General features: G+C 37.9%; 2 protein-coding genes across 3 annotated transcripts; one reads left to right on the forward strand and one right to left on the reverse strand.

Moving 5' to 3' along the window:
- Positions 1-1,334: 1,334 nt before the first annotated feature.
- Positions 1,335-6,024, reverse strand: LOC131781508 (LRP2-binding protein-like). The gene is made up of 6 exons (XM_059098178.2): positions 5,670-6,024; positions 4,624-4,878; positions 3,868-3,919; positions 3,596-3,767; positions 2,984-3,149; positions 1,335-2,046 (listed from the first exon to the last, which is right to left on the reverse strand). Exons 1-6 carry the CDS (start codon positions 6,015-6,017, stop codon positions 1,981-1,983), a joined length of 1,059 nt encoding a protein of 352 aa, XP_058954161.2. The 5' UTR covers positions 6,018-6,024; the 3' UTR covers positions 1,335-1,980.
- Positions 6,025-6,137: 113 nt separating this feature from the next.
- Positions 6,138-18,109, forward strand: LOC131781320 (protein O-mannosyl-transferase TMTC1). Of its 2 annotated transcripts, none has more exons than XM_066160077.1 (18): positions 6,138-6,644; positions 7,441-7,514; positions 7,623-7,778; positions 8,685-8,772; positions 9,953-10,252; positions 10,585-10,706; positions 11,042-11,257; positions 11,875-11,988; positions 12,222-12,288; positions 12,812-12,894; positions 13,302-13,352; positions 13,512-13,672; positions 14,328-14,463; positions 15,049-15,193; positions 15,539-15,676; positions 16,215-16,325; positions 16,503-16,580; positions 16,975-18,109. In XM_066160077.1, exons 1-18 carry the CDS (start codon positions 6,144-6,146, stop codon positions 17,092-17,094), a joined length of 2,661 nt encoding a protein of 886 aa, XP_066016174.1. In that variant the 5' UTR covers positions 6,138-6,143; the 3' UTR covers positions 17,095-18,109. The 2 variants fall into 2 exon arrangements, with proteins under 2 accessions (XP_066016174.1, XP_058953960.2); XM_059097977.2 differs by having other exon boundaries at positions 12,222-12,282.
- The last annotated feature ends 5,618 nt before the right edge of the window (positions 18,110-23,727 follow it).

The following is a 23,727-nucleotide window of genomic DNA, read 5'->3' on the forward strand; positions in this document are numbered from 1 at the left end:
AGGACATAAGTGCAACGGTACAGATAGTTTTAGACAGAGTATTTTAAAAGGCCAAAATTTGACAAATTTTACTTACGAAAGACGTCAACAACAACGTATCGAATATCATAATTTGATTAGCGCTCAGTCAATCTTTTAATGGTTTAATTAACAGTATCAATCGGTGAGGTCTAAAATCTCTGTCCTACTATATTTTCAACTTAAAATGGTCAAAATCTAAGATTTATCGAGCGACTTATATAAAACGGTCGGAGTTTACTTAAGGAACTCATTTGCATAATCGGCTGTCACGCTAGCAAAATCGCTAAAAGTTTGAAGTCACCACGGCGAAGAAAATTAATAAGTGCAAGATGTTTTTATATTTTTATGCTGCAAAACACCTTATTAGAAGAAATCAAGCGAAGTTCTTGATGGTCTGGTCTGGACTTGAGCAATATCAACCAAGAAAGAAAGATTACTTTTGACCAATTTCAGAAAGCTGTCTAACGAGTGTTTTTAAATAAATTATGACGAATCTCTGAATAAACGAATATCAAAATTGAAATGCTTTTTATACACCTTACATATCACACAGTTTAAGAATACAAAAGATCTTTTGCTGCATGCGGTGTGATACGAGGACCGGGCTTTTTAACTTTTCAAATTTCCGATGTCGCAAGAGGTCAAAAAAGGGCCTTTTGCAGCTTTGACTATTGAGAGCTCTAAAAATTTTATTTTAACGTATTTCTAGAAACTAATGTGGTTCTATTTACTTGCTATCAAAGATAGATTATTGGGCAAAGTTTGAGGGAAACTTTGTTCCGATGCGAAATGCCCTGGATGGCTCTTACAGAGATCGCCATTTGATATTAGGCTCTGTTTCACTAAATGAACCCCTGGCACAGACTGGAAGAGGATAATGCTGTCTAGAGTTGATGCATTAGCAAATGCTAACAAACCGACACATTTTAATGATTTAACTCCGTCAATCATAGGAGAGATCATTTGCTTCTTTCTCTAAACAATGTTAAAACGAAGGTGATAAGCGGTAAGAAAAAGCCATATCGGGGAAAGTCCATGTACTGCACAACTTCAAATTCTCCAGAAAATCAATCAGACTGAATGTGAGGGTGTCGCGATTTAGATTTGATGAGGTGAAGTAAGGGCGTTCTCTGGTAAATTAGGAGAATATTTTAGCAGCAGTGCCTTAAGGATATCGGCTGATTTGGTCCATAATCGAACAACTGAGAAAGCAGAAAACCAGAACATGAAGTCACGGATCAACTCTTTATGGCAAGTTATATAATTAAAGACCTCCTATCATAGTTACAAAATCCAAAGGCAAAGCTTCCATTATTGCTCGTTTATTTATTTTTCATTCCGTTTTAAAACTCTTAACTAGCCTCAAATCAAAAGAAAACTTTACAAAGACAATCAAACACCAGATTATTTGATTTTAATTACCCAAGGGAGGCAAACTAATATAAATATTATAGTACACGCTGTTTCACATTTCTTTACAGCCAGCTATATACAGAGGCATTTTCAATGTCGCAAGAGGTCAAAAAAGGGCCTTTTTCAGATTTGACTATTGAGAGTTCTAAAACATGCTGTTTCACATTTCTTTACAGCCAGCTATATACAGAGGCATCGTTGGTATAAGTTAATATCATTAACAAGAGATTTAAAAGAAACGGGGAATCAAAACTGCTCGCTTAGCTTCAATGAGTAAGCAGGAATATATTAAATTTACATGATTGATATGAAACACACTTTAAAGATAGAAATGCAAATCTTCAGCCAGAGACGCAAAATCAAGTTCAGTTCAGTCATGAATTTGTTTGTACATTTAGAGACATGATATTCCATTCTTAGTAGATGATTACAAAACCTCGACACAAGGAATGTTTTCTGTGAGACAGATAACTGGTTGTATTAAACCGCTGAAGATAACATTTTGTAAGCCATTGCAACACGTCTGTACGTTTTGATGAGGAAACGTCATATGTAACCATAGGTCATGTCGTCTTGCAGTCTGGCCACGACGTCGAGATCAAAGGCACTGGCCTGTCAGATGAGAGAACAAACAGAAATACCTTAGTTTATTTTTGGTTTTCCCGCAAGTGATACTTTACATTTCTGCAGATGAGACATAGTGGACGACCAGATAAGTTGTCATAGATACCTTTATCCTGCACAAGAATTTGTTTTTGGGAAGGATAAGACACGCCTATGTTTTACGTTTAAAATGAAAAGCATTTCATTTTGACTGGCGATAACAATAAAGAACGTTATCAAGCGGGGACATCTACTCAATAATAAAACAACTCGATACAGTGAAGCTTGGTCTTCGGTAAAATATTGGGCGCTTTTCTAATACAGGGAGTTAACTGTTAAACTTACTTTTCCAGACTACTCTTTGGTTAAACATTTCGTGTTTCCAGATACTGAGGGAAAACCACATGTATGTCTTTTCTTTTTTTAGCTAAAGCGAAATTTGGATTGCTGCTCATCAACGTAACGGCGAATAAGAACGGAAAATGTAACAAAGAGCCCATAATTATTCAACAACAAGAAAACGAGCAAACTGCCTGAAGTCCGAGAAATGCCAACAAATGTTGGATTTGTCATAGCCTTCAATTGAGAGGCTGATGTGAGTTTTTTTAAGATTAATCCCATAGCAAAGTAAAGAAAAAACAACGCAATTAATCCCGTCGCCCAGTTGTAAATTGCTCTAAAACAATTTCCAATTCAGCGTCGAAAGTACTCTGGAATTGCTTCATTTTAGCTTTACTTTGCTTTCTAAATCGTCCAGAAAATTCGCACCACTTTCTCAACCAATCAGATTCAAAACTAAAACCAATCACGACTCAGTCGCCCGCGTTTTCCCGCGCTTCAGGCAGTTTCGTTAGATTTACTGAGTTTTCATTGGCCCTTAATGGTACTTCCCTTTCTTCTGATTGGCTTAACGACACTCAATCGAAAAACGCTCCATCAGACTTACCCTGCTATACCATCTCTTTGCTTGCTCTCTATTTTTCTCCACTCCTAACCCATGATGCAAACAACGCGCAAAAACAAAACATCCCAAAGCGATTCCTTTAGCTACATAGCGAGGTAGACAATCTGTCTCAAGAGCAAGACCTTCGATGTCCTCTTGCTCTCCCACACTGCATGATGGGGGTTTGTAAGCACAAACAAAACGAACAAACAAATAAAAACAGAAAAAGTGAGCTAATGTTCAATTGAGGATAACACTCGACTTCCCCACCTTTCAGAGCAATTCTGTTTTTCTTGGATTCACCCTTACCATTACAGTAACAAAATATTCAAGACGGTTTCAATGAGGTGACAGCTTTTATGGCTATCGGTTAACATTTTGGCCATTTAAAGGTTTAAGGTCAACTTATTTCCCTTGTGTTTACAAAAGAAAAGTATTTTACAGCTAACTTTTAAGGACGAACGATTAAAATTGATCAATTTTTACAACTAATGGCTAAATTTTCTGACCTTCCTACGGATAACGGTTCACCCCAATGACACCCTCATACAAAACTGCAGTTGTTTATAGCAAAGACTATCTTAACATAAAATAACAATGATGTGTATATGACACCTTTTTGCTACATCTGCAGCCTTGTTTAACAGTTTTCTCCTGTAATAATGAACAGCCAAGTTTCCTTGGGCGTAGACATTGCCTCTGGCTGCTGCCTCCTTGAGACACTTGAAGGCTGCTTCTCCATCTCGCCGCACACCAATACCATATTCATACATCACACCTAATGCACCTGATGGTATCAGGAAAGTGGTGTTAAATTACACACATGCAAGCAAAATACTCTGAATTCTTGTAATTTTGCAAAACATGGAAAATTTTAATTATTGTACCTTGTGACTCCAGGCTCCCATTACCTGTGGCTTCCTGATGCCAAAAGTAAGCCTGAAGAAAAACATGATGAGAACAAATGAACATTATTTTATAGTTTACTCTGATGTGTTACAGATAAAAAAGTTTCAATATGAAAAAGGTAGGGATAGATGTTCTGATTAACCTAGGATTCCCATTGGAGTACATGACCTATTAAAAAGTAAGACTATAAGCAGTGGCTATTGCCTCTTCCAGGGGCACAGTTAGTAAAACAAAGCATGATAGTAAACTGCTCAAAAATTGTAGGAGGATGAAAAAAGAGTGATGTTTGGATCTGTTCATGTTCATCAAGTGACCAGTGCAAAAAACCTCCATCTTTCTTTTTCTCACTCTACTATATTTCACAGTTATTCACCACAGTGGAGGTAATATAAACCACTTTCACCAACATTGAGGTTAATACATTTTTTAGTGTATACCATACAGATACAAAAAATCAATGTATTTCCCTCACTATACCAAAAAATAGACAGAAATTAAAATGTTGATGCCTGATTTCGCCTCTTCAGCTGCTGTGAGGTGAATATCACTCCCTATTCACCTCCAAATTAACCAATTAGCACGTGCAAAAAAGGACTATAAACTTTAGTGGTATGGACCATATTAAATGTGTACCATTTAATATTAGGCCCTGTTTTACTAAATGAACCCCTGGCACAGACTGGAAGAGAACAATGCTGTCTAGAGTTGAGATACATTAGCAAATACTAACAAACCTTCTGTAAGTCAAAAGAGTCTTCACCAGGTCTGGAGTAGAACAAACCCAATACTGTTTGAGCCTTTATGCTGCCTGTAGGTTCACCATCTCTTGCTGCTTCAAGAAACCATCTCTCTGCTTCCAGATCAGACTGTTTGATGCCAAACCCTTCATAATAAGCTCTGCCTACATTATACTGGGCAAAGGGTATGAGGTGAGCTGCCTCAGGACTGGTGGACTGTGCAATTTCTTTAAGGAAATTAAATCCTTTTTCCTGGTCAATGCATGGAAAAAAGGAAAAAAGATTAAAAGGTTTCAAGAAATAACCCTTTCACTTTCAAGACCTGATTTTTTTATTCTCCTTTCTAGTTGCTAGACATTTCCTTCTGAACCAGTTACGAGAATTTGGTGTTAGATCAATACAACTTCTACCCAGTTAGCTTGAGTATTCTGATTACCCGTTTGCTGGGTAGCATAAAGATATTATGGGGAGAAGTCACATGCTAATAACTTCTTGAATTTGAATGGTTAAGGAGTGTTTACCACAAAAAAGTTATACTAGCCAAGGTTTTATTGGGATAAAAAGTTAATTTTTTAACGTGTTTTAGAGTGCTTCTGTGTTTGCCTTAGCCTAATAAGTCGACCATGACAATGCCATCTTTGACTTTTAAAAAATATGCTTGTACCTCTATTTCTAGTTAAACGTGATATAAATTCATTCCTGAAACAAGAAGTTGCTCTTTGTTATTTGCGATTATAACATAGCGGGCGCGTATGTTCTACCTATTTCCTAATAGGCCATTATGGTGTGTATAACTATATACACACGGTTGTGAGCACATAACATGACGTGTGTAGTTGATAAACTTTAAACAAAGAACAACAAATCCCAGCGGCCAGACAATAACAAGTAAAAGAATGATCCTAGGCATATCTAAAATTAACTTCAGATAGTAAATTTGTATCGTATTATACACATCCTTAGCTTCATTCAAATCATGTAAACAATCATTACGCTGACCAAATATTACGTCAACCTTCGTTTCGAAGCAATTCAATGCTTACCGGGTTGGGCTTTGTTCCAATGCCATCATAATACATTACTCCAAGTTGGTATTTTGCTTGAAAATCAGTGCTCTTGATTCTTTCAAAAGCAATTAAAGCTTTATCGAAGATTTCCCGCTCAAAGTAAAACTGTCCAAGTTGAAATTTTGCAAGACTATCTCCGTCTTTGGCACGCTCGATCAAAATCTCTTCTAGAAGTTCATCTGACATTTCTTCTTCACCTCCTTCTTCCATTGCACCCATCGAGAATGGTCTTGTGTTTGGGAGCTTTTCAGCGCTTAGTTTACGGTCGCTCAGGGGTCCAGCTGGACAAGAGAGAGGCCGTGTATCGACCTCTTCTTCCGCCATCTTGGACAATAACTGAGCAATCATCGTTGCTATAGTGACAATTTGTAAAATTTTTCTTTAAGGGAGGGGAGGGTTAGACTGGAGTTGATCTGCCAATAATGCAGCCTGGGATGATCCAGGTTCAATATGGCGGCGAATTTGAAGTCACAAGATGAAAGGGCAGCAAGACCTCTTTGCAACGATAGAAGCTGCGATCTCTGCAATACGCATTTGTCAAGGTTACCTAAGAGTTTAGGATATGGAATTATTGCTTTTACCTCGTTAGCTTGTTATCTGAACAGCTTGGATTACGATTTAGTACACGATGACATTTTTGCGATCAAAGAGAACATGGACATTCGCCCTGAAACTCCACTGCTGAACATACTCTCTAACGACTTCTGGGGCAAGCCAATGTGGAGTAATACGAGCCATAAGTCGTACAGACCGCTTTGTGTCTTAACTTTTAGAATAAATTTCGCAATACATGGCTTAAAACCTTTTGGATACCATGCTGTCAATGTTGTTCTTCACGGATTGGTTTGTCTGTTGTATACTTATATGTGCGAAGTAGCGGCCTTCAAGTCCAGTGTGCTTGCATTTATTGCGGGAATGTTATTTGCTACACATCCTGTCCATACAGAAGCTGTAAGTTCAGGACTTTCGTAACCTTCAAACTTCTTGGATCTGATTGTTGACTCTTCCCCCACCGCCTCCTTTTAAATTAGTCACGAGAATTTCGTGTTGGAACAAGATAACAACTTCTACCTGATTATTTTTAGCATTCTCATTATATGTTTGCTGGATAATATAGGACATTACAGGGAGAAGTTACATTTTAATCATTTCAGGCAGTTCAAGAGTCAAAGAGTGAATGTACATGTGATCTTACCTTTGAGCAGTTTGCAACCTCAAAGCATTTTTCCGAGGAATTTATTAGCTGTTATGTTTCATGAAAATGCCATGTTATACCTGAATGTTTTTTATGCTCATTATTGTTATGATAGGTCTGTATGACTGATTTTGTGGGTAGTGTGAAATAACTGCACCATTGCAAAAAATTTCCAACCCCCCCTCCTTCCTCCATAAGATGCATGATTAAGGGAGGAGAGGGGGCCATATTTATTGATGGAGTGGATTAGGTTGTTATTATTACTGCCTTACTTTCTCTTGTTGGATCACAGGATCCTCATGTTTGGTGGGGGGGGGGGGCTTTTATGGTGATATGATTGAAAAATTGAATGGTCTCAATATTTTGCATCACAACTACACCCAATTCATTTAATAAATTCTAAAAATTCCCTAAATCTGCCACATTGAACAGTTTTGGCAGAGGAGTTCAAAAGTGAAAGAAAGTGGGAGTAGTAACTGTAAAATAAAACTTTAGGTCCATTTTGAAGGTTCAGTTATTTTTATAACATTTACCAATATGTTATATCTTCAGGTGACAGGAGTTGTGGGACGCGCTGATGTACTGGCATGTTTGTTGTTCCTACTTTCATTTCTAGCATTTGTAAGGTGAATTTCTTTTTACAAAAGCCTCTGTGGTGCAATATTGAAATCTTTTTATTCTGGCTGATTCCAATTTCAGGTTGTAAGTAATTTTTAATTTGCACCCTTTTCTAGGTCTGTAGGAAACAAAGGCTGTTGCCAGATAATGTACACAATTATTTACATGGTTCTTGGTGCCATTGCTATGCTGGTAAAGGAGCATGGCATAACTGTGTTTGGTGTATGCTTTGTATATGATTGTATGGTTATTAACAAGAATTTGATTTGGAGGTAAGTGATGTCTCGATCATACCATCGTATGCCAGGTTCTTTTTTTTTTTTAGACCTGTTTTGTTACTTTTCTTTTAAAAACATGGCAATCCTATCATGTTAATCAAATAGACTCCATGTTGCTGTGTATCTTTTCAATAATAGATCACAGATGATTCCAAATTGCGGTAAGAACTATACAGTGGCACATTTGATGTCTTCTGTGATCTATACTGTACAGACCCACTGCAACAAGGAATCTATATGTTTTTTGTAATGAAAAGGCAAAAGGTTATTAATCTTGACATCATCTATGTGTCTGTCCTCCAATAGATCATGAAGATCAAATTGCTTATATAATTCAGTTTATCATTTAAATTACGTTGGAACTTCTGGGAACTGTTGCCTTACTTGCCAAGTGCAAAAATAACTGTGAAAGATTACATGGTGTTGTAGTTATGGTGTAGGTGACATTAAATGACTTCAAAATGTTCTTTACCCTTTAACTCCCAAGATCTCATAAGTAATTCTCCATACTGTCTGCCAAACAATTCTCAGTATGTTAGTTTGGAGAATTTGATTTCAGATCAATTAGTAATCCCATAATTGATATTTTTCTTTATTCTCATCACTTGTCTGCATGATTTTGTATAGATATAGTTAGGAGAAATTCTGTCTTGGTCACTCACGGGAGCTAAAGGGTTAAAAAGAAATAGCCTGGACCTCAATTTGATAGAAAAATCAAGGAAAAGCAATTTTTAGTGACTAAGGCCCTTCTTTTTAGGTTCTTTTGTGAAACAAGTGAATCTTCTTTTCAGGAGTAATGTTTGCAATTTGTATGTTTCAAATATTTGTTCAACTATCTTTTAGTAAGTTTCTGTGAAGTAACAACAGCACATGTTTCTGTTTGACTGTACTGACCTGCAGAGTCATCAAAGAAAGAACTGTGTCAATGGAAAAGGACGTTACGGCATTGAAGCGTCTTCTATTACGAACACTTGTTCTCTCTGTATCTGTAAGTGTGAGGTTAACTTGTTTTTAAAAAGCATCATTGTGATTAGACAGTTTGGAAGCCTTTATTCAGGATTTAAAGTGCCGTGGGGATTTCGAGAACAAAAAGTAAACAACCTTTGTAATTATGTTATTGGGGAATTGAAGGTGCACGATGAAAAATGTTATTAGCGGTTTGTAGTTTGCACAATTGGCGCCAGAATCCTGGGCGTATAATCTGACGTAAAGAAACAATATGGGACCTTAAATTTCCCAAAAACCTAATTTAGTCACTACACTTCGTTTTAAACGAAGCTTCATGTTGTATTTGACACACCCAAGAGACTTAGCATAACACAATCGAAAGGAAGTGATTGAAATCAGTTAACACTGCAGTTTTTACAGGGATAGAAATTTTGAAGAAGACTTTCTTGTTAAAATCCCTCTCCTTCCCTTCCTCTTCCTCGTCGTCATTGCCATCGTCATCATCATCATCACGAGCACTACATTTGACGTTTTCCTCTTCATCGATGCCGCTTCAAAGGTCGATGTATAAGTTATGTTCTTAAGTCCGGCTGTTCCATACAACTCTCTTTTAGAAATTTCATAAAATGATCGCTGGCGAAATTGTCGCGGAAATTTTGCAATCGCTGCCCCGGGTACACTACGAGATTTCTGCCGATCGTTGCGCCTGCGCCGCGTCGGGGTATGAAATCGTTGAGTGTGGCACCGGCTTATGGGCGAATACACGTAATTAGATGGAGAACCGCATCAGATGACTAAAACCTATTCACCTATAAAGGAAAAAAGGCAACATTCAGTGTTCATTTAACAATTGGTTCTCTGTTACCGTACGTGCGTTCAGTTACAGATCGATCGTTCGATCGAACTTACAAAAAAGAAGTAAATTGTCAAGTTTGAATGCAGATACTTTTATACCGACCTAGAGCAAGGTATTTAATTTTTGCCTGTAGAAAGAGGCGAAAAGTCATCAATCTTGGAAATTAAGCATGCCCAACATGATAATTTATAGTCAATCAGAATTAGTAACCCTAAAGAAATGTTTTTTCCTTCTTGCGTTTTAACGTGGGTAAACCCTCAGACTTAGCGCCTCGTAAAGGCCTAATTCGCCTCAGAGTTAACATCCTTTCCTACTCGATTTACTGACTTGAAGCAAACCTGGATGTTATTTTTTTCCACCACAGGTTTTTTGTCTCATGGCATTCAGAGTATGGATGCTTGGAGGAAATCTGCCACATTTTACAATTCAGGACAACCCTGCCTCATTTTCAGATTCTCTCAGTACCCGTGTTATGACTTACTCATATCTGATTGCGTTCAACTCTTGGCTGCTTTTGTCGCCAAGTGTGTTGAGCTATGATTGGCAGATGGGAAGCATACCTCTTGTGGAATCGCCGCTGGATTCCCGAAACTTAGGCACACTGATGTTTGCCATGATAGCTGTTCTTCTGGTTTATTTTGCTGTGTTCTCCAATGATACCCTGGTAAACAGTGGTTTCTACATACATCTGCGTTTAGCTTACAATCATAAATTTTGTTGAAAATGATCTGGGACCTTCAGTTCATTACATATGTATTTGATTCTATTCAGTTTCCTTTGCATTGTATTTATTATTGCAATCTGAGAAAGAAAAGGGAGATAAAAAAACAAACCGGTTTGAACAAAGCAAACAAACAAACACACAAAAGCAAAAAACAGATTGAAAAATATTAAGCCACAGCATTTATGCATGAATGTAATGTAATTGTCGTTTAAGGGTAACGACTCAGTAGTTGATGACAGAGCATCTTTTAAATTCTATATTTGTCTCGGTAGCCACGTGATCAAGATGTCCTCGTTTTGTCTCTGGCCATATTGGCTATTCCATTCCTTCCGGCTTCTAACCTATTCTTCAGAGTTGGATTTGTTGTTGCTGAAAGAATACTTTACATACCAAGGTATGCTGTGAAATGTTACAGTGAGTATTTCATCTGGAAGACAAACTTGTCTCGAAATCCTGACCGGAATTAACGTCTTTTGATTTGATGCCGGCGATGTGACGTGTGTTGACGTGACTTCACGTGACGGGATTTGACTTTTCGTGACTTGGCGTGACTTGATTTGTTCATGTGACTCGACAGCGTTCTGGACACAAAAAGGGTCATCTTGTCTAAGGATAATATACTTTAAAGTAATCGGAAACTCTGATTGGTAAAAGAATTTTGAAATTTTTACCTCAGCAAGATGTATTTGCAGTGATGTTGACAAATCTCTGCCCTCTCTTATCCTGTAGCATGGGGTTTTGTATGCTTGTTGTTTGTGGACTCAACAAACTGGCATCGGTAGTGACACCAAATGGTAAAGTGGCATTCAAAGATAAATTTACAGAAGCACGAATGAATGTCCTGCAAAAATTCTTACTATCAGGGGTATTTGTGATGGTGGGACTTTTCTGCTGGAAAACTGTGGTACGGAATCGTGTATGGAGCAATAGGGAGACGCTATTTAGGTAAGATTTTGAGATCTACAAATGTAGGGTGATTCGTGTCAAGCGACCTGCTGCTGCAATGTTTCTCAAGTACGCTTCTTGTGTACTTCCTTTAAAACGTTCGGGTTCACTTCATCTTGAATAAGTGTGACGTGTTTCGAAAACAAATTCTCTCGCCGAGACAGAGTTTTTTTTTCATGAGTTGTTCTTGTCGCAAATAGCGAATTGCCCTGGTGCTTCATGTCATGGCAACTTGTTTCTCTGAGTGTGATTATCTTTACATTGGAACAAGCTAGAAAGAGGAGACTCAATATTTCTTTAAAATAGGTTAAAGAGAGAAAAAAAAATTGGAATTTTGCTGAGTTCTGCTTACTTTGAAACACAAATTATGTGGTTATGGCTTGAAAGAAATGGCAAGAGATGTGGAGTTTTTCATTTCGTAACGGCGCTTGTTGCTGTGTGATATGTTTGTCATGCACGAGATTGTCAGGAATCGTGTAGAACTTTGTCCCGGTCATAAATAGTTATTATAGCTACGCCATGCATCATGGTTACTGCACTTTCGCAATGCATCATGGTTACGCTAGGAGTCTGAAGTTCACTAACTTTTATTTCTTTGCCCTGTTTTTTTTTTTCAGGTCGGGAATTGAAACTCTTCCTCATAATGCTAAAGCACATTACAACTTTGCAAATTTTCTAAAAGATACTGGAAGGGCTAAAGAGGCCATATATCACTATGAAACTGCGCTAAAGTGAGTGTCAACCCTTCTTTGACAAGTGTTTAGGGTCTAAATATCTTGCGGCAATGAGAGAAGCTAAAGTTGAATTTTTCTACATGAAAATCAACCAATAGTCTGTCTAACAGCGCACACAAATGATGTGTAATGTCCATCTGCATACCTGTGTCAGTTGAGATTGATCTTATGTTAGTAATAAGTGAAACAAATTAAGGGGATGGAACGACCATCTGTTTTTGCTCCATCAGGTTGGCACCAAATCATGTCAGCGCTCATAACAATCTGGGTACCCTTTTGGAAAACGATCAGGTAGAGGTGTGCTTATGAAAGCCTTTCAAGCATTCGTCGTCTAATTATTATCCCCTTATTTTCTAGTCGTTCTCCTGGGACACTTGCCTACTATTTGTTGATCACGTAGCTACGGATTCTATGGCGTGAATCTAGTAGGAATGTTTTTACCCTTTCTGGATGAGATTCCTGTTGTTCCCACGTTATCCCCCCTTCCACCACGAATACAACACAATGACCTTGGCCAGAAGCCATCGTCTGGTGCACCAGTTGCTAGCCATTTCATCCGAACATCAGCATACATATTCTACATACTGTTCTTCATACATTTTCTAAAGAACTGACCTGGGGAATCAATTTAAGAATCAACAACTTTTCTTTTTGTTGGTGATCATTTCCTTTATTCTCGTGACCTTAATGTTTGATTCTGGGATAATACTGTAAGGGGAAATTAGATGCTAATCACTCTTAGGGGTTAAAGGGTTAAACCGCCTTATTCTTACCCTTCTTGTTGTGCTGAAGTCTTTTTCATTTTTTTTTCTACACTTAGGAAGCCATGCAGCACTTTTCTGAAGCCATCAAGAATGATCCATATCATGCAAACTCGTACTTCAATCTTGGAACTCGCTTGGCGTAAGTAGATTTAAGTCACTTTTTATCCGGAGGTGTCTTCAAGTAGATCTCGCCTCTAATTCGGCGGATAGTGACCCTTTAAATTCAGCAAATGATTTATGTTACTGATTGAGTGGGTTTCAGAGTTTGTATGTCTGTTCCTCTGTCTGCTTAACTTTCTGTCCTTGTGACTATCCGTTTGTCTGTCTGTTTGTCTTTCTGTTTGTCTGTCTGTGTGTCTGTCCGTCGTTTTGTCGGTCTGTCTGTCTCTCCACTCCTACGCCCGCCTACCTACCCATTTGTCTATGCGTCCATCAGTCTGTCTTTCTGATTGGCAAGGCTATGATATGTGATTTGAAGTTTTGAACAGCGCTATATTTACAGACCATGCCGTATGAACTCATCACATTTTTTTCTTTTTTTTTAAGGTCATTAAAGCGTCTCTCTGAAGCCGAAGCAATGCTTAAAAAGGCCATCAGGTAAACGAGAGAAACACTCGTTCACTCAAAGATTTCGTCAATAAACACCTATTTTCTGCACGAAAGAAAAATCTTTTCAAATATATATTTTTTACAAGCTTTAAAATTCTGATAATTCCAGTTTCAAGTAACTAGTTTTGAAAATAATCCTTTTTTTAGGTTTAATCCAAGTTATTTAGATGCAGTGTTAAACGTGGCTGGTGTGCTCATTGAACAAGAGAAATTTGATGAAGCTGAGGAGTTTTACAAGAAAGCGCTGACTTTAGAGCCCAGAAACGGCGATGCTTACAACAATTATGCCGTATATCTTGGAAAAATTGGTGAGGAATAGGTGGCAGTAATTGATAAATGTGCAAGCTGGCCATGTTTAATGAGTGATCATATATATATAATCAGAATACCACAGTTTAGTTTTGCAACTGGGTATGGTTGGTTTCCAAATCGAACTAGAGAGATTTTCGTGTCTGTAATATTACGAATCAAAGCTAATATATTAAAACAGTTACATGAAAATGAATTCAAAGAAGTCTCCCACTAACATTCAAAGAATGTGTATTCCGCTTAAAAGACTTGACAGTTCTGGTTCACGGTTCAAATTCCCCATACTCGGGCACTGTTGCCGGAAAGGGGGGGGGGGGGGGCAAGGCTTCGAAATGATCGGCCTATGAGTTTGTTGTTCATTGGCCTTGTCCCGCGTTTGAGGTTTTTCTCAATGCTCTCGGTTTTCCTCAAAATTTGACTTGGCAACAGTGGACAAAGAGCCATCTCGTTAATTTGCAACTCTTAAAATCCAATTTATTTCATTTCTTTATTTATTTGTGCATTATAAAATTCTTTTGTTAGTCTTGGTTATATTATAAACGTAATATAGTGTGGGTAGGTACACTTATAAGAATTGCGCCACCTTATTTAAAGGAAATTCTCTCTATCATGGCCAGACTTTGATATATTATATATCTTATTTTGCTCTGTTAGGTCGGACAAAAGAAGCCTGGGAGAATTACAACAAAGCTCTACAGCTCAACCCTACTCACGCAGTGGCGATGGTGAACATGGCTCGGCAGTTACGTGCAGAAGGAAAAATTCGGGATGCAGAAATAACTTACAAGAGGTTTGCACTGACATGCATCAATTTCATATAATTCCAATCGCATTTGAATTGTAGACAACAGGTACAGACCTTCTGAGTGCAGTGTATCTAAAGTTTCATATCACCGCACGGAAATGCAAACATTTTGAAAGGTGCAGAGTGTTCTTTATACTGTGTGGAATATCGGACAATTCAGTGTGAGTGGTAGCATTTTATTCGGACATCATCTTTAATTCTGTGTCAAAAGGATCAGCATCCTGTCTCGTTGATTTGTTTGTTCCCAATCTCTTCTCGTCTAAAGCTTTCGATCCATATGGAGGGAATAAAAAGCTCCCCCAGCTGTCTATGTATTGATTGAATAACAGGCTCTTAGCATTCCAAAAAAAACATGCTTGTATTCCTCATTCGTAGAAACGTTAGATATGCTGACATACAATTATAAGTTCACTTTTTTCCTATGTGTAAAGTTCTAATCTCTAGGCTCGATTTCCGCTGGCAGTCCAATTGCGTTCTCTGATACTTCCGTCGAAGAGGAGTGCGGGCTTATATCCCGAACAGCGGCCGGTAATCTAACCTATCTAATTTCAGGCCTCTTTATTTCTGCAGAGCTCTGTCAATACGACGAGACCCAATTACGTTACAGTTGCTTGGAGTACTGTATTATCACAACCAGCAGCTAAAAGAAGCAGAACTGGCTTGGAAAGAATCAATAGAACTGGAACCAACGAATATTGAAACTCGCTCGAACTATGTGAGTGAAATGTTAACTTCGTGAGAGAAGCACTGACCAGTTTAGGTTTGCCTCAGTATTGTGCACTTCTAATTTCGTGATGTGAATTTACCTGAATTGCTCACGATACTGTGTTGTGTACTCGACATTTTTTCTGTTTCTTGCGGTGTTGTGTTTGGGACTTTATGCAGTTTGTTACAGTATGTAGGTTTACGTTAATGGTATATCAACTTCTTCCTCTTTTTTTAACCTAAAAATTCAAATTGCGAGCTTTCGCAGTTGAAGGTAATTTTTATTACTACCAATTGGTGGGAAAATTATTTCAATATGCAAAAAATTTCCAAGTTTGTTTCATTCTTTCTGCAGGCAATTCTTCTCGGACAAACCAACCGGCTCGATCAGGCCATGGGTATTATGATGGGCCTGGTGCAAGACGATCCTAATAATCCAGGACACTACAAGACACTAGCAGGAATGTATGCTCAGAACAGACAATTGGATGAAGTAAGTTGCTTGAGGACGCTTTCGACCACAGAATGCTCCGTGACTCGGCTCGTTTTTCAAAAGCCTCATTAAATAAACGGGCCCAAAGCCATATTTGGAAATCTTAATCTAAGGAATAGTAGGGCGGGTCTTGGCTAAAGAACACATACTCTTTCATTTTCTGAAATTTTTATTGAGTGAATTTCAAGATATCGATAACCTCGATCTTGAATGTAAACTTGATCAACAAAAACAAGCTCTTTGGGACCAGTTGTTACTGGACTTTTGAGAAAAGGGGCATGTTATGGTACCCTCGATCGCATTTGCGTCTTCTCTGATTGGCTGTTGGGATTGCTATCGTTTTGATTCGCTACCTTCAAGCGAAATTACTCTTGGTTTTCGGTGATTTTCAATAGCAGAATGTGCTTGAGGCGGTTTATGTAACTTTGTGATCGATAAATGTGTCCTCACATAAACCTCGCCAACAAAGGATTTACTGTATGTTATTATAGAAAATCCCTCATACGTTGTGCGAATTGGATATCGTTATTTTTCACAGGCTCTGCAAGTAGTCACTAACGCTCTCAGGCGCCATGTCGAAAATGCAGAACTTTATTATTATCAGGGAAATTTTTTCAAGGATTTAAACAACATGCAACAAGCCAAGAAGGTAAGAACGAGAAACTTTTCCAGTTAAATGTGAGTTGTGATTGGTTAGGTTAAATCCCTTGAGGTAAGTAAGTCATGTCGTGCGTCTTATCGTGCGATCTTTTTTTGAGTTGTGATTGGTTAGGTTAAGTCCCTTGGGGTAAGTAGGTCATGTCGTGCGATCTTTTTTTTGAAATAGAGCTACAAGAAAGCTGTCCAGCTGGACCCACAACTTTTCAGTGCTCATTTGAATCTTGGAGTCATATTCCACCTTGAGGTTAGTGCCGGGTTATTCCAGCTCGTGTTGCGTTTATTTTGTATAATATTTGAAAGAAACTGCTATTTTTATTTCTCTGACCCTGTTATCTATGTGCTGATAGAAGGCAAGTTCATCAGTTAATTAAAACACGAGGTTAGAATAAGAACTCTTTGATAAGTTCACTCTGTTGGATTTTTTTTGTCCGTTCGTTTCATCGTTTTCTGGTAGCTGGGGAAAAAAATTAGAAAAATCGAAATACCTTTTTTCCCATTGAGAAAGAATGATAAATGAATGAAGTAATGATTAAATTCACAGTAGGTAATGGTGACAATCAGTCTCAGTTCATTTGATAGTTGAAATTAGATGTGACCAGTAGTGCTTCAAAAACAACTATAGTTACATTTCCTCATAGGGAAATCGAGCAGAGGCCAGGCTTCATTATGAGATCGCAGCGAAGCTGGATCCAGGCAATACAATCTTGAAGGAGAATCTGGCGAAGCTGCAACGACTAGAGAAGAAACATAGGCAGTGACTACGGACTGTTGTATTGAGGGTGTATGTATAAATCAACTCCCTACAATTTTCCTTTGAAACGAAATATGCAAAAAGTGGAAACTGAAGAACTGAACATTCACACGCCTGTCATTTAAGAGAAAATGCTTCTTGTTTTAAATTTACGTGTTTCTAGACTTTCTATTGCTCGATTCAGCGTTTCGTTTCCCTAAACTCGGAGAGTACTCAAATTGCAACGTTTATGATGGCGGAATTTTGTGGTTCAGGGAAAAATCTGCTCCATAAGGGCCCGCTTATGAGAACCAATGAACATTACAGCTACGAACCATGTAAATCGTGTAATGTCTTATCTCGCTTTTTTCTCGCAACAATCCATAATTAGTGGGATTTTCAAAACCAAATCCACTGATTTGGAACGCTATTCATTTCCTTCTTCATTGACAAGGCATGTCTATTTGTGCAAAGTAAAGTAGCCTTAGCAGTGGATCTGGAGGACAATTTGAACTCAAGTATAAAAGCGCTGGTTGCTAACGGTTATAACAACTTTTGCGCCAAAGAAGATTCAATTTCATTACATTTTGTGCTACTTTCGAGCATATATTTGGGTTTTATTCCTTTCGCCCCCTAGGGATTAAGCGAAAACTTAAAATACTTTGGATTCTTGGATAACGTTTTGAACCTGTTAATCTGTGAAAGTTTGAAAGAAATCGGTGAGATGGCATGTGATACAAATGGCTTGGTTCTCTCGTGGACAGACACTTAATGGGTGGCTTATCCATCAAAGTTTAATTACTGGAGTTATTTCCAAAAGAACAATTGCTGAACAGGTTCAACAACTGTTACTGGATGTCTGAAACATACCATTTAGTAAAAACCCTATTAGTGCCAGAAAAGTGGATAAGTACTTTACATAACTACCAAACTTAGAGAAATTGCTGTGATGAACAAGAACTGCCATAATTTTGATGGATCTCAACGTTAAGTTCAGGTTTAATTCAGACGCTGTTTTTAATTAAAGGAACAATTGCCATTTATCACAACGACAGCTGTTACTCGAAGAGGCGATTTCTATATCTATGACAAAAGATTTAGTACCAAACCTGCTTGATTTAATTAAACTGCTAGTAAATAAACATTGACTGCAATGGCGCTAGTTAACATAACATTTCAATTTAATTTAAGAAATGAAGTGATCTTAATTAGTGACACTGTCGTGTTAATTGTGAAAACCAACATGAAAACATTTAAAAACAAAAGTACGTTTAGAATTGTTGAGAAAGAATATACCAACTGCTTGCAGAATGTCCAGATTTCTTCTCTACAAAAGCTATATGGTTGCGTTTGGGATGAAAGAGCTTAATGCATCAGCATCGAATTTTTTGCAGTGTAATCGGCTACGCAAATGTAATGCGCAATTCTAATCTCACCTCCTTATCACCAGGCCACGCCGTTTCCACGAGGTGTGTCGTCGAGGCTATGTCTTCTAGTTCTAAGAGCGCTGTACTTAATTGTGCTTTCAATGTAGCCTCTTAACCATATATTTTTACTTGAAATTCACATGACAAAGGAGGCTTTTTTAGTGTTGTTGACTTGCACAGTCGAGAACGTCTTCCAGTCGAATCTCTTTCACCCTTCTTTGACACGTTAAGTCGGTTTTAACGTGAACTTAATAGCCACCCCCTCTTTCTCCAACAAAGGGATAGCAGTGAAGAGAAGTTAGCTTTCACATATTCAGTAAGGTAGCTCTTTAATCAAATTTGATTTCATGAAAATGAATGACTGCTTTTCCCATGTGCATCTTGACCAATCTTCCTCTGCGTTTTAGTAGTCATCCACATTAATGCTTGCAAGGAGGGTACTGGATCTATCGAGATTTGTGGTTCCACCCAACTATACATGTACTAAGAATAGCTGGGGTATATCTATATAAAGCAAAACCTAAAAAATGTCAGTAATGCCGCAGAATTATTTCAACAGAACTTCAAACGAATGGCTGTACACACCTGGTTGTGTGTATCTGGCTCAGAGTACAGGCAACTGGCTAAAATGACTGATAAGAGCTAAGTTATTTCAGCCATTGCTGCACGACCAAGTACTTTTTCGTTTTTCAATTAACTTAGTTTTCCAACCTTAGTTACAAATTATTTACCCATAGATTCCCAAATATAGACTTCATGCAGAGATCTATGCCACTGCTGGGGTTACTCAACAGAAAGCTAGAGAAAGCCAATTTTGCCAAAAAATGACTGAGGAAGCGTTTAACAAAGGAACACCAGTTCACGGGCTGTCGCTTCTTTGCTTTTTATAAAACTTTATTAGTTTTGCGGCAGAGTCAAAGGGATTTAACACAATAAGCAATTAAACACAAGGCCTCGGGGCTATCAAACGCTGGGGTATTGTAAACATTGCACAATGGGTGGCGGGCAATTGTTTTTAAAGGTCGCCGGGTCTCGATTGAGGGCCACAATTAATAGATCAAATTGATTGACGCCAATTTATACCTATTTATTACACTGCGGCATAATGAAGCTTGGTTTATGCAGCATTTAAGAAAACCGCAGGTTTTAGTAAGATACGTAGCCCCTAAGGGAGAACTCACTATTAGAAAAGCCGCTCGTACAATATTTGTTCGGAAAGTTGTGCGTCAGAGTTCACGATTCTCTACCGCACGCCATTATAAACTTTGATTGCGGTTTTTGCATGTGTGTATACCTTACGCGACTGGGTGTATTATGTCTTACACTTAAAAAGCTCTTAAGATTTAACAGTGCGAGATCAACTTTCCACTAAGAGAAAATACACGTAATCACTATAGAATTCATTATCTCTGCACGATTTAATAAAAAAGTTTAGACAAACAGCGATTGACAAAGGCAAACAATATTCTTAACCACTTATTTTGGCCAACACGTCAATGGGGTCTATTTACTTTTCTCTTAACGAGTGTTAGCGAGTTTGTTTTGCTAACTCTCCGACAGAGGTGCAGTTCGAAGCCACACTGAGTTCTTTCAAATGGGAAAGAGATCGGTGTAGGTGACTGGGATTTTCACGGTCCCTGAATTTCGGAGATGATTTTAGGCAGCACAGGCCAATTTGCGACATGATCGTTGTGATTGTCGGGACGTTTTACCGGCAAGAGTCTTTTAAGAATCATTTCGTAGAAAGGACAGACCGTAACCGCAGACGTGTTATATCAAAAGGAAGGAAATAAAGTGTCTTAAAGTCTTGAAGAAGACCTTCTCGGTACATTTTATGGAACAAAAACTAAGATAAATTAATGAGCTTAAAGAAGTGGGATGTATGAAAAACACCACAAAGCATAATTTTTTAAAAAAATATGAACACGTGTTTAGTTGGCAAACAAAACCAGCCTTTTTAGAAAACACAGCTGATATTTCCGCTGTAACAATCAGGTGCCATGATTTAACGAAGCACAAGGCGTTTTTTATTGTATGTTTATGTAGCAACAGTTTTTCACACCAGTCAAATAACGTTTTAAGAATAGAAGCATGAAAAGGAGTGTTTTAGCAAAGCAATGTGATTCATTAGGTTAACAAGAGAGAACTAAACAGCAACAACATGGCTTGTAACATTTCCCAAGTTGATGAACACGTTTCTAGTCTTAAGTGTAGAAATATGTCGTAAATTGTATCTAAATCCACAGCCGGTGAGATTGGAGCGGAAACAATCAAGCGTAGGGACGGGTGCGGGTAATAGTCAACGAATTAAGTCCCTAAATTATTCTAAGCTTTTGTATGTTTTTTCATTAAATGTATTTACCTAGCTCTCAAAGACTTATTTAATTAAACTGTTTGACGCGACTAATTCCCTCTTTACTTGAGGCACAGTGATAGCCGACGCACAAATCAACACAGCACTTGGGCGTGTGAATAATGGCTTATTTTCCTTTTATGTTTGCCGACGGCTTACCTTGTCTCGGGATATAAAAAGTTTAATCGACTACACCATTCACTTTATTTATCTAAGTCGTTCAGGGGTTAAAAACTTTTTTCCAAGACATAGTAGTTTATTAATGCCTCGAGAGATCTTTCGTAAACTAGATGAAGTACATCCCAGACATCAAGGTGCAATGTTTGCTCTTCTCTTCGAAGGCAACAAAATCAAATGGGATTTCTCAGATATTAACAAATAGCTGCTTTAATAGTTGTTGTGTTTAAACGCTTAAGAAAAAAGCCCGACTTAATCAGGTATTTGCACAGAGTAGGTTCAAAAGCAAACATATGCATTCTCGATTAATCGAAAATCTATACCTTTGTCGTAAGCGAAAGACCTGTTGTGAGTCACGCTGCTTCGAAGTTTTTCGTGAATTCAAAAGAAACAGGTACTTCGCTAAATTTTTATGAAGGCTGTGTGAATCTCGAGGAAACGTTATTCCATTAATGGTGATAAAAACCACTTTTGTACAAGGCTTTACTGTCCGGATGGGTTTGAAATTCTCATTTGTCGCCGTAATAAGTATATGTTTGACATTATGTGTGATTTGCTAAAGTGAGTCTCAGCGAGGAAAAACACGAAGTTAGTCGTTTTTATCTCTTATTTGTTTTTATTTAAGAACTATGCTACGTGCCAAAATGAAGTATGATATTTTTCGAACTTATATCAGACAAACTGCTGGAACATGTGATAGTCTATGTTTAGAAAACGAGAGGTACTGTTAGGAAACGTAACCTCTTCTTTTAATTAAATATTTATTCTTTTGGAATTTTGTTTATACTTAACCACTTGATCAATGATAGATTACATTGTTATTGAAGTATAGAAGACAAAAGATATATATAACCTAGCTCAGTTGATACAGCATCCTCCGTCTGCATCCAGCTGGAAAACGACGAGGTTTTTTAGCTAACCCAAATGTGATGGTGTCGTTGAACGCATTGCCCTGCGGCAGGAAAATTATTTTTTTGTTTTGAAATTTTTGTGTGCATTTGAGAAAATTTTATTCTCTTTGGGAAATATTTACGTTTCAAGTCCTCCACCTTTGTTCTTGATCTCGAGCTTTGCGCACATAAGTCAATCGATTTCACAAACTTGTAGAAAAGTTAAAATACGTGTTTTCCATACATGTATTTATGTACATCATTCTTAAAAAGCTGCTTAGATTGAGCAATGAAATCTAGCCAAATAAAGGGCAACATAAAGCTTTAACCACTAGATAATTGTAACATGATGATTCTTCCATATGGAGAGGAAGTTGAATTCTTCTAGAAAATTCTGTTGTCATTATCTTTGACTAAAACTATAGGAATGGACATGTAACATACTCACAAAGGGTATTACAACTTACTAACTTAGATAACAGAAAAGAGTATGGGTGTCAGTAATCAGTAGTAGAGGAGATTAAGAATCGTAACTGCTAAGTTTAATGAAGAGTTCTGTTGGACTTGCTTTCACAGCTGAGGCACAATATTTTTTTTCTCTGACACCGTAGACAGTGTATAGCTCTGAACTTACAAGGGACAGTTGAGAAAGTAAACAGGCGGTTTTAAGGTGCGCCCATGCTTTGTTGCTGTAAGAAGTGTAAGATCGCCGATTGTTTTGCACCGTTAACTTTCGTGGAGTAAGTTTCGTTTTAAACACTCTTCGTTATAAGTGGTGCAAGTGCCAGGTATCCATGCAGTGATTTTACAATTAATTTGAAACTATCTGAGGTTAAATTGGTCTTTGTGAATGGCTTGTATTGGACAGAGTACGTATTTCATGAACTATAAAGGGCATGTTACTTTCTTACTCTTCTCTCTAACCTACCCTTTACGTCTATACTCCGACGGAAAAAAACCTTGTTTGGTTTAAGACTTGATTTCTCTCTTAATCCTGAAATACTCTTTACCTTCCAAAGAGTATAAACGTCAGCAATGTTCATAAACTAGGAGAAGTAGATTTCCTCTGTGTAGACTTGAAGAGCCATGAACCAACAATAAGGAATTTATGCGACGAAGAGATCTTAAGGTCTCTTCAGTCCAAGTTCAGTACATAGATGGCTGTGAGTCAGGACAAGTCATCATCCGAAAGGATTGCTGTAACATCAGCGGAATCAGTTCATACTCACCCCGCTCACCCGCTATTGTTAATCTGATTTCTGCCTCGTTGTTCCATGAGTGGAAGGAGGCGTTATTTTGTTGGCAAATGCAACTGATAACACTGCACCACTAGTGCAGAGCTTCTCGTAAAATGTTAGTGTTCTCTCGCAAACATCTCAGGAGTAAATTAGAATTCGTCAAACAAGAGAACTGAGCAGTACTTTGTCCCCTTGAAGGCGCCAGTATAACCTTAATATCGACCACAAAATAAGTTTCGTAGCTTCAGGCTTGGAAGATAACATCTTCACGACAGCCTCGTTAATCTTGTCCTTTGAAATCGGCTTTTATTGTTTGGTATCACTCTCACCGCACTAGGTTATTAAAGATGTCGTGATATACTTATCGCTTCGAGATAGAAAGAAAGTTACCACCTCTAAACGGACAGAGATGTTCCAAAAATGAGATTCATTCAGAGGTGATTGCATGCTCGTCAGAAGATCCACTCAGAGTTGTTTCTGATAACTTTGTGGGTTAATCAGAGAGATAATATACTTTTCCTGATATTTCTAAAACTGACTAGAACAAAACACAAGTGAAGTTAAAGCAAACAGAAA

The sequence above is a fragment of the Pocillopora verrucosa genome, chromosome 1 (genome assembly GCF_036669915.1).
Source record: "Pocillopora verrucosa isolate sample1 chromosome 1, ASM3666991v2, whole genome shotgun sequence".
NCBI lineage: Eukaryota > Metazoa > Cnidaria > Anthozoa > Scleractinia > Pocilloporidae > Pocillopora > Pocillopora verrucosa.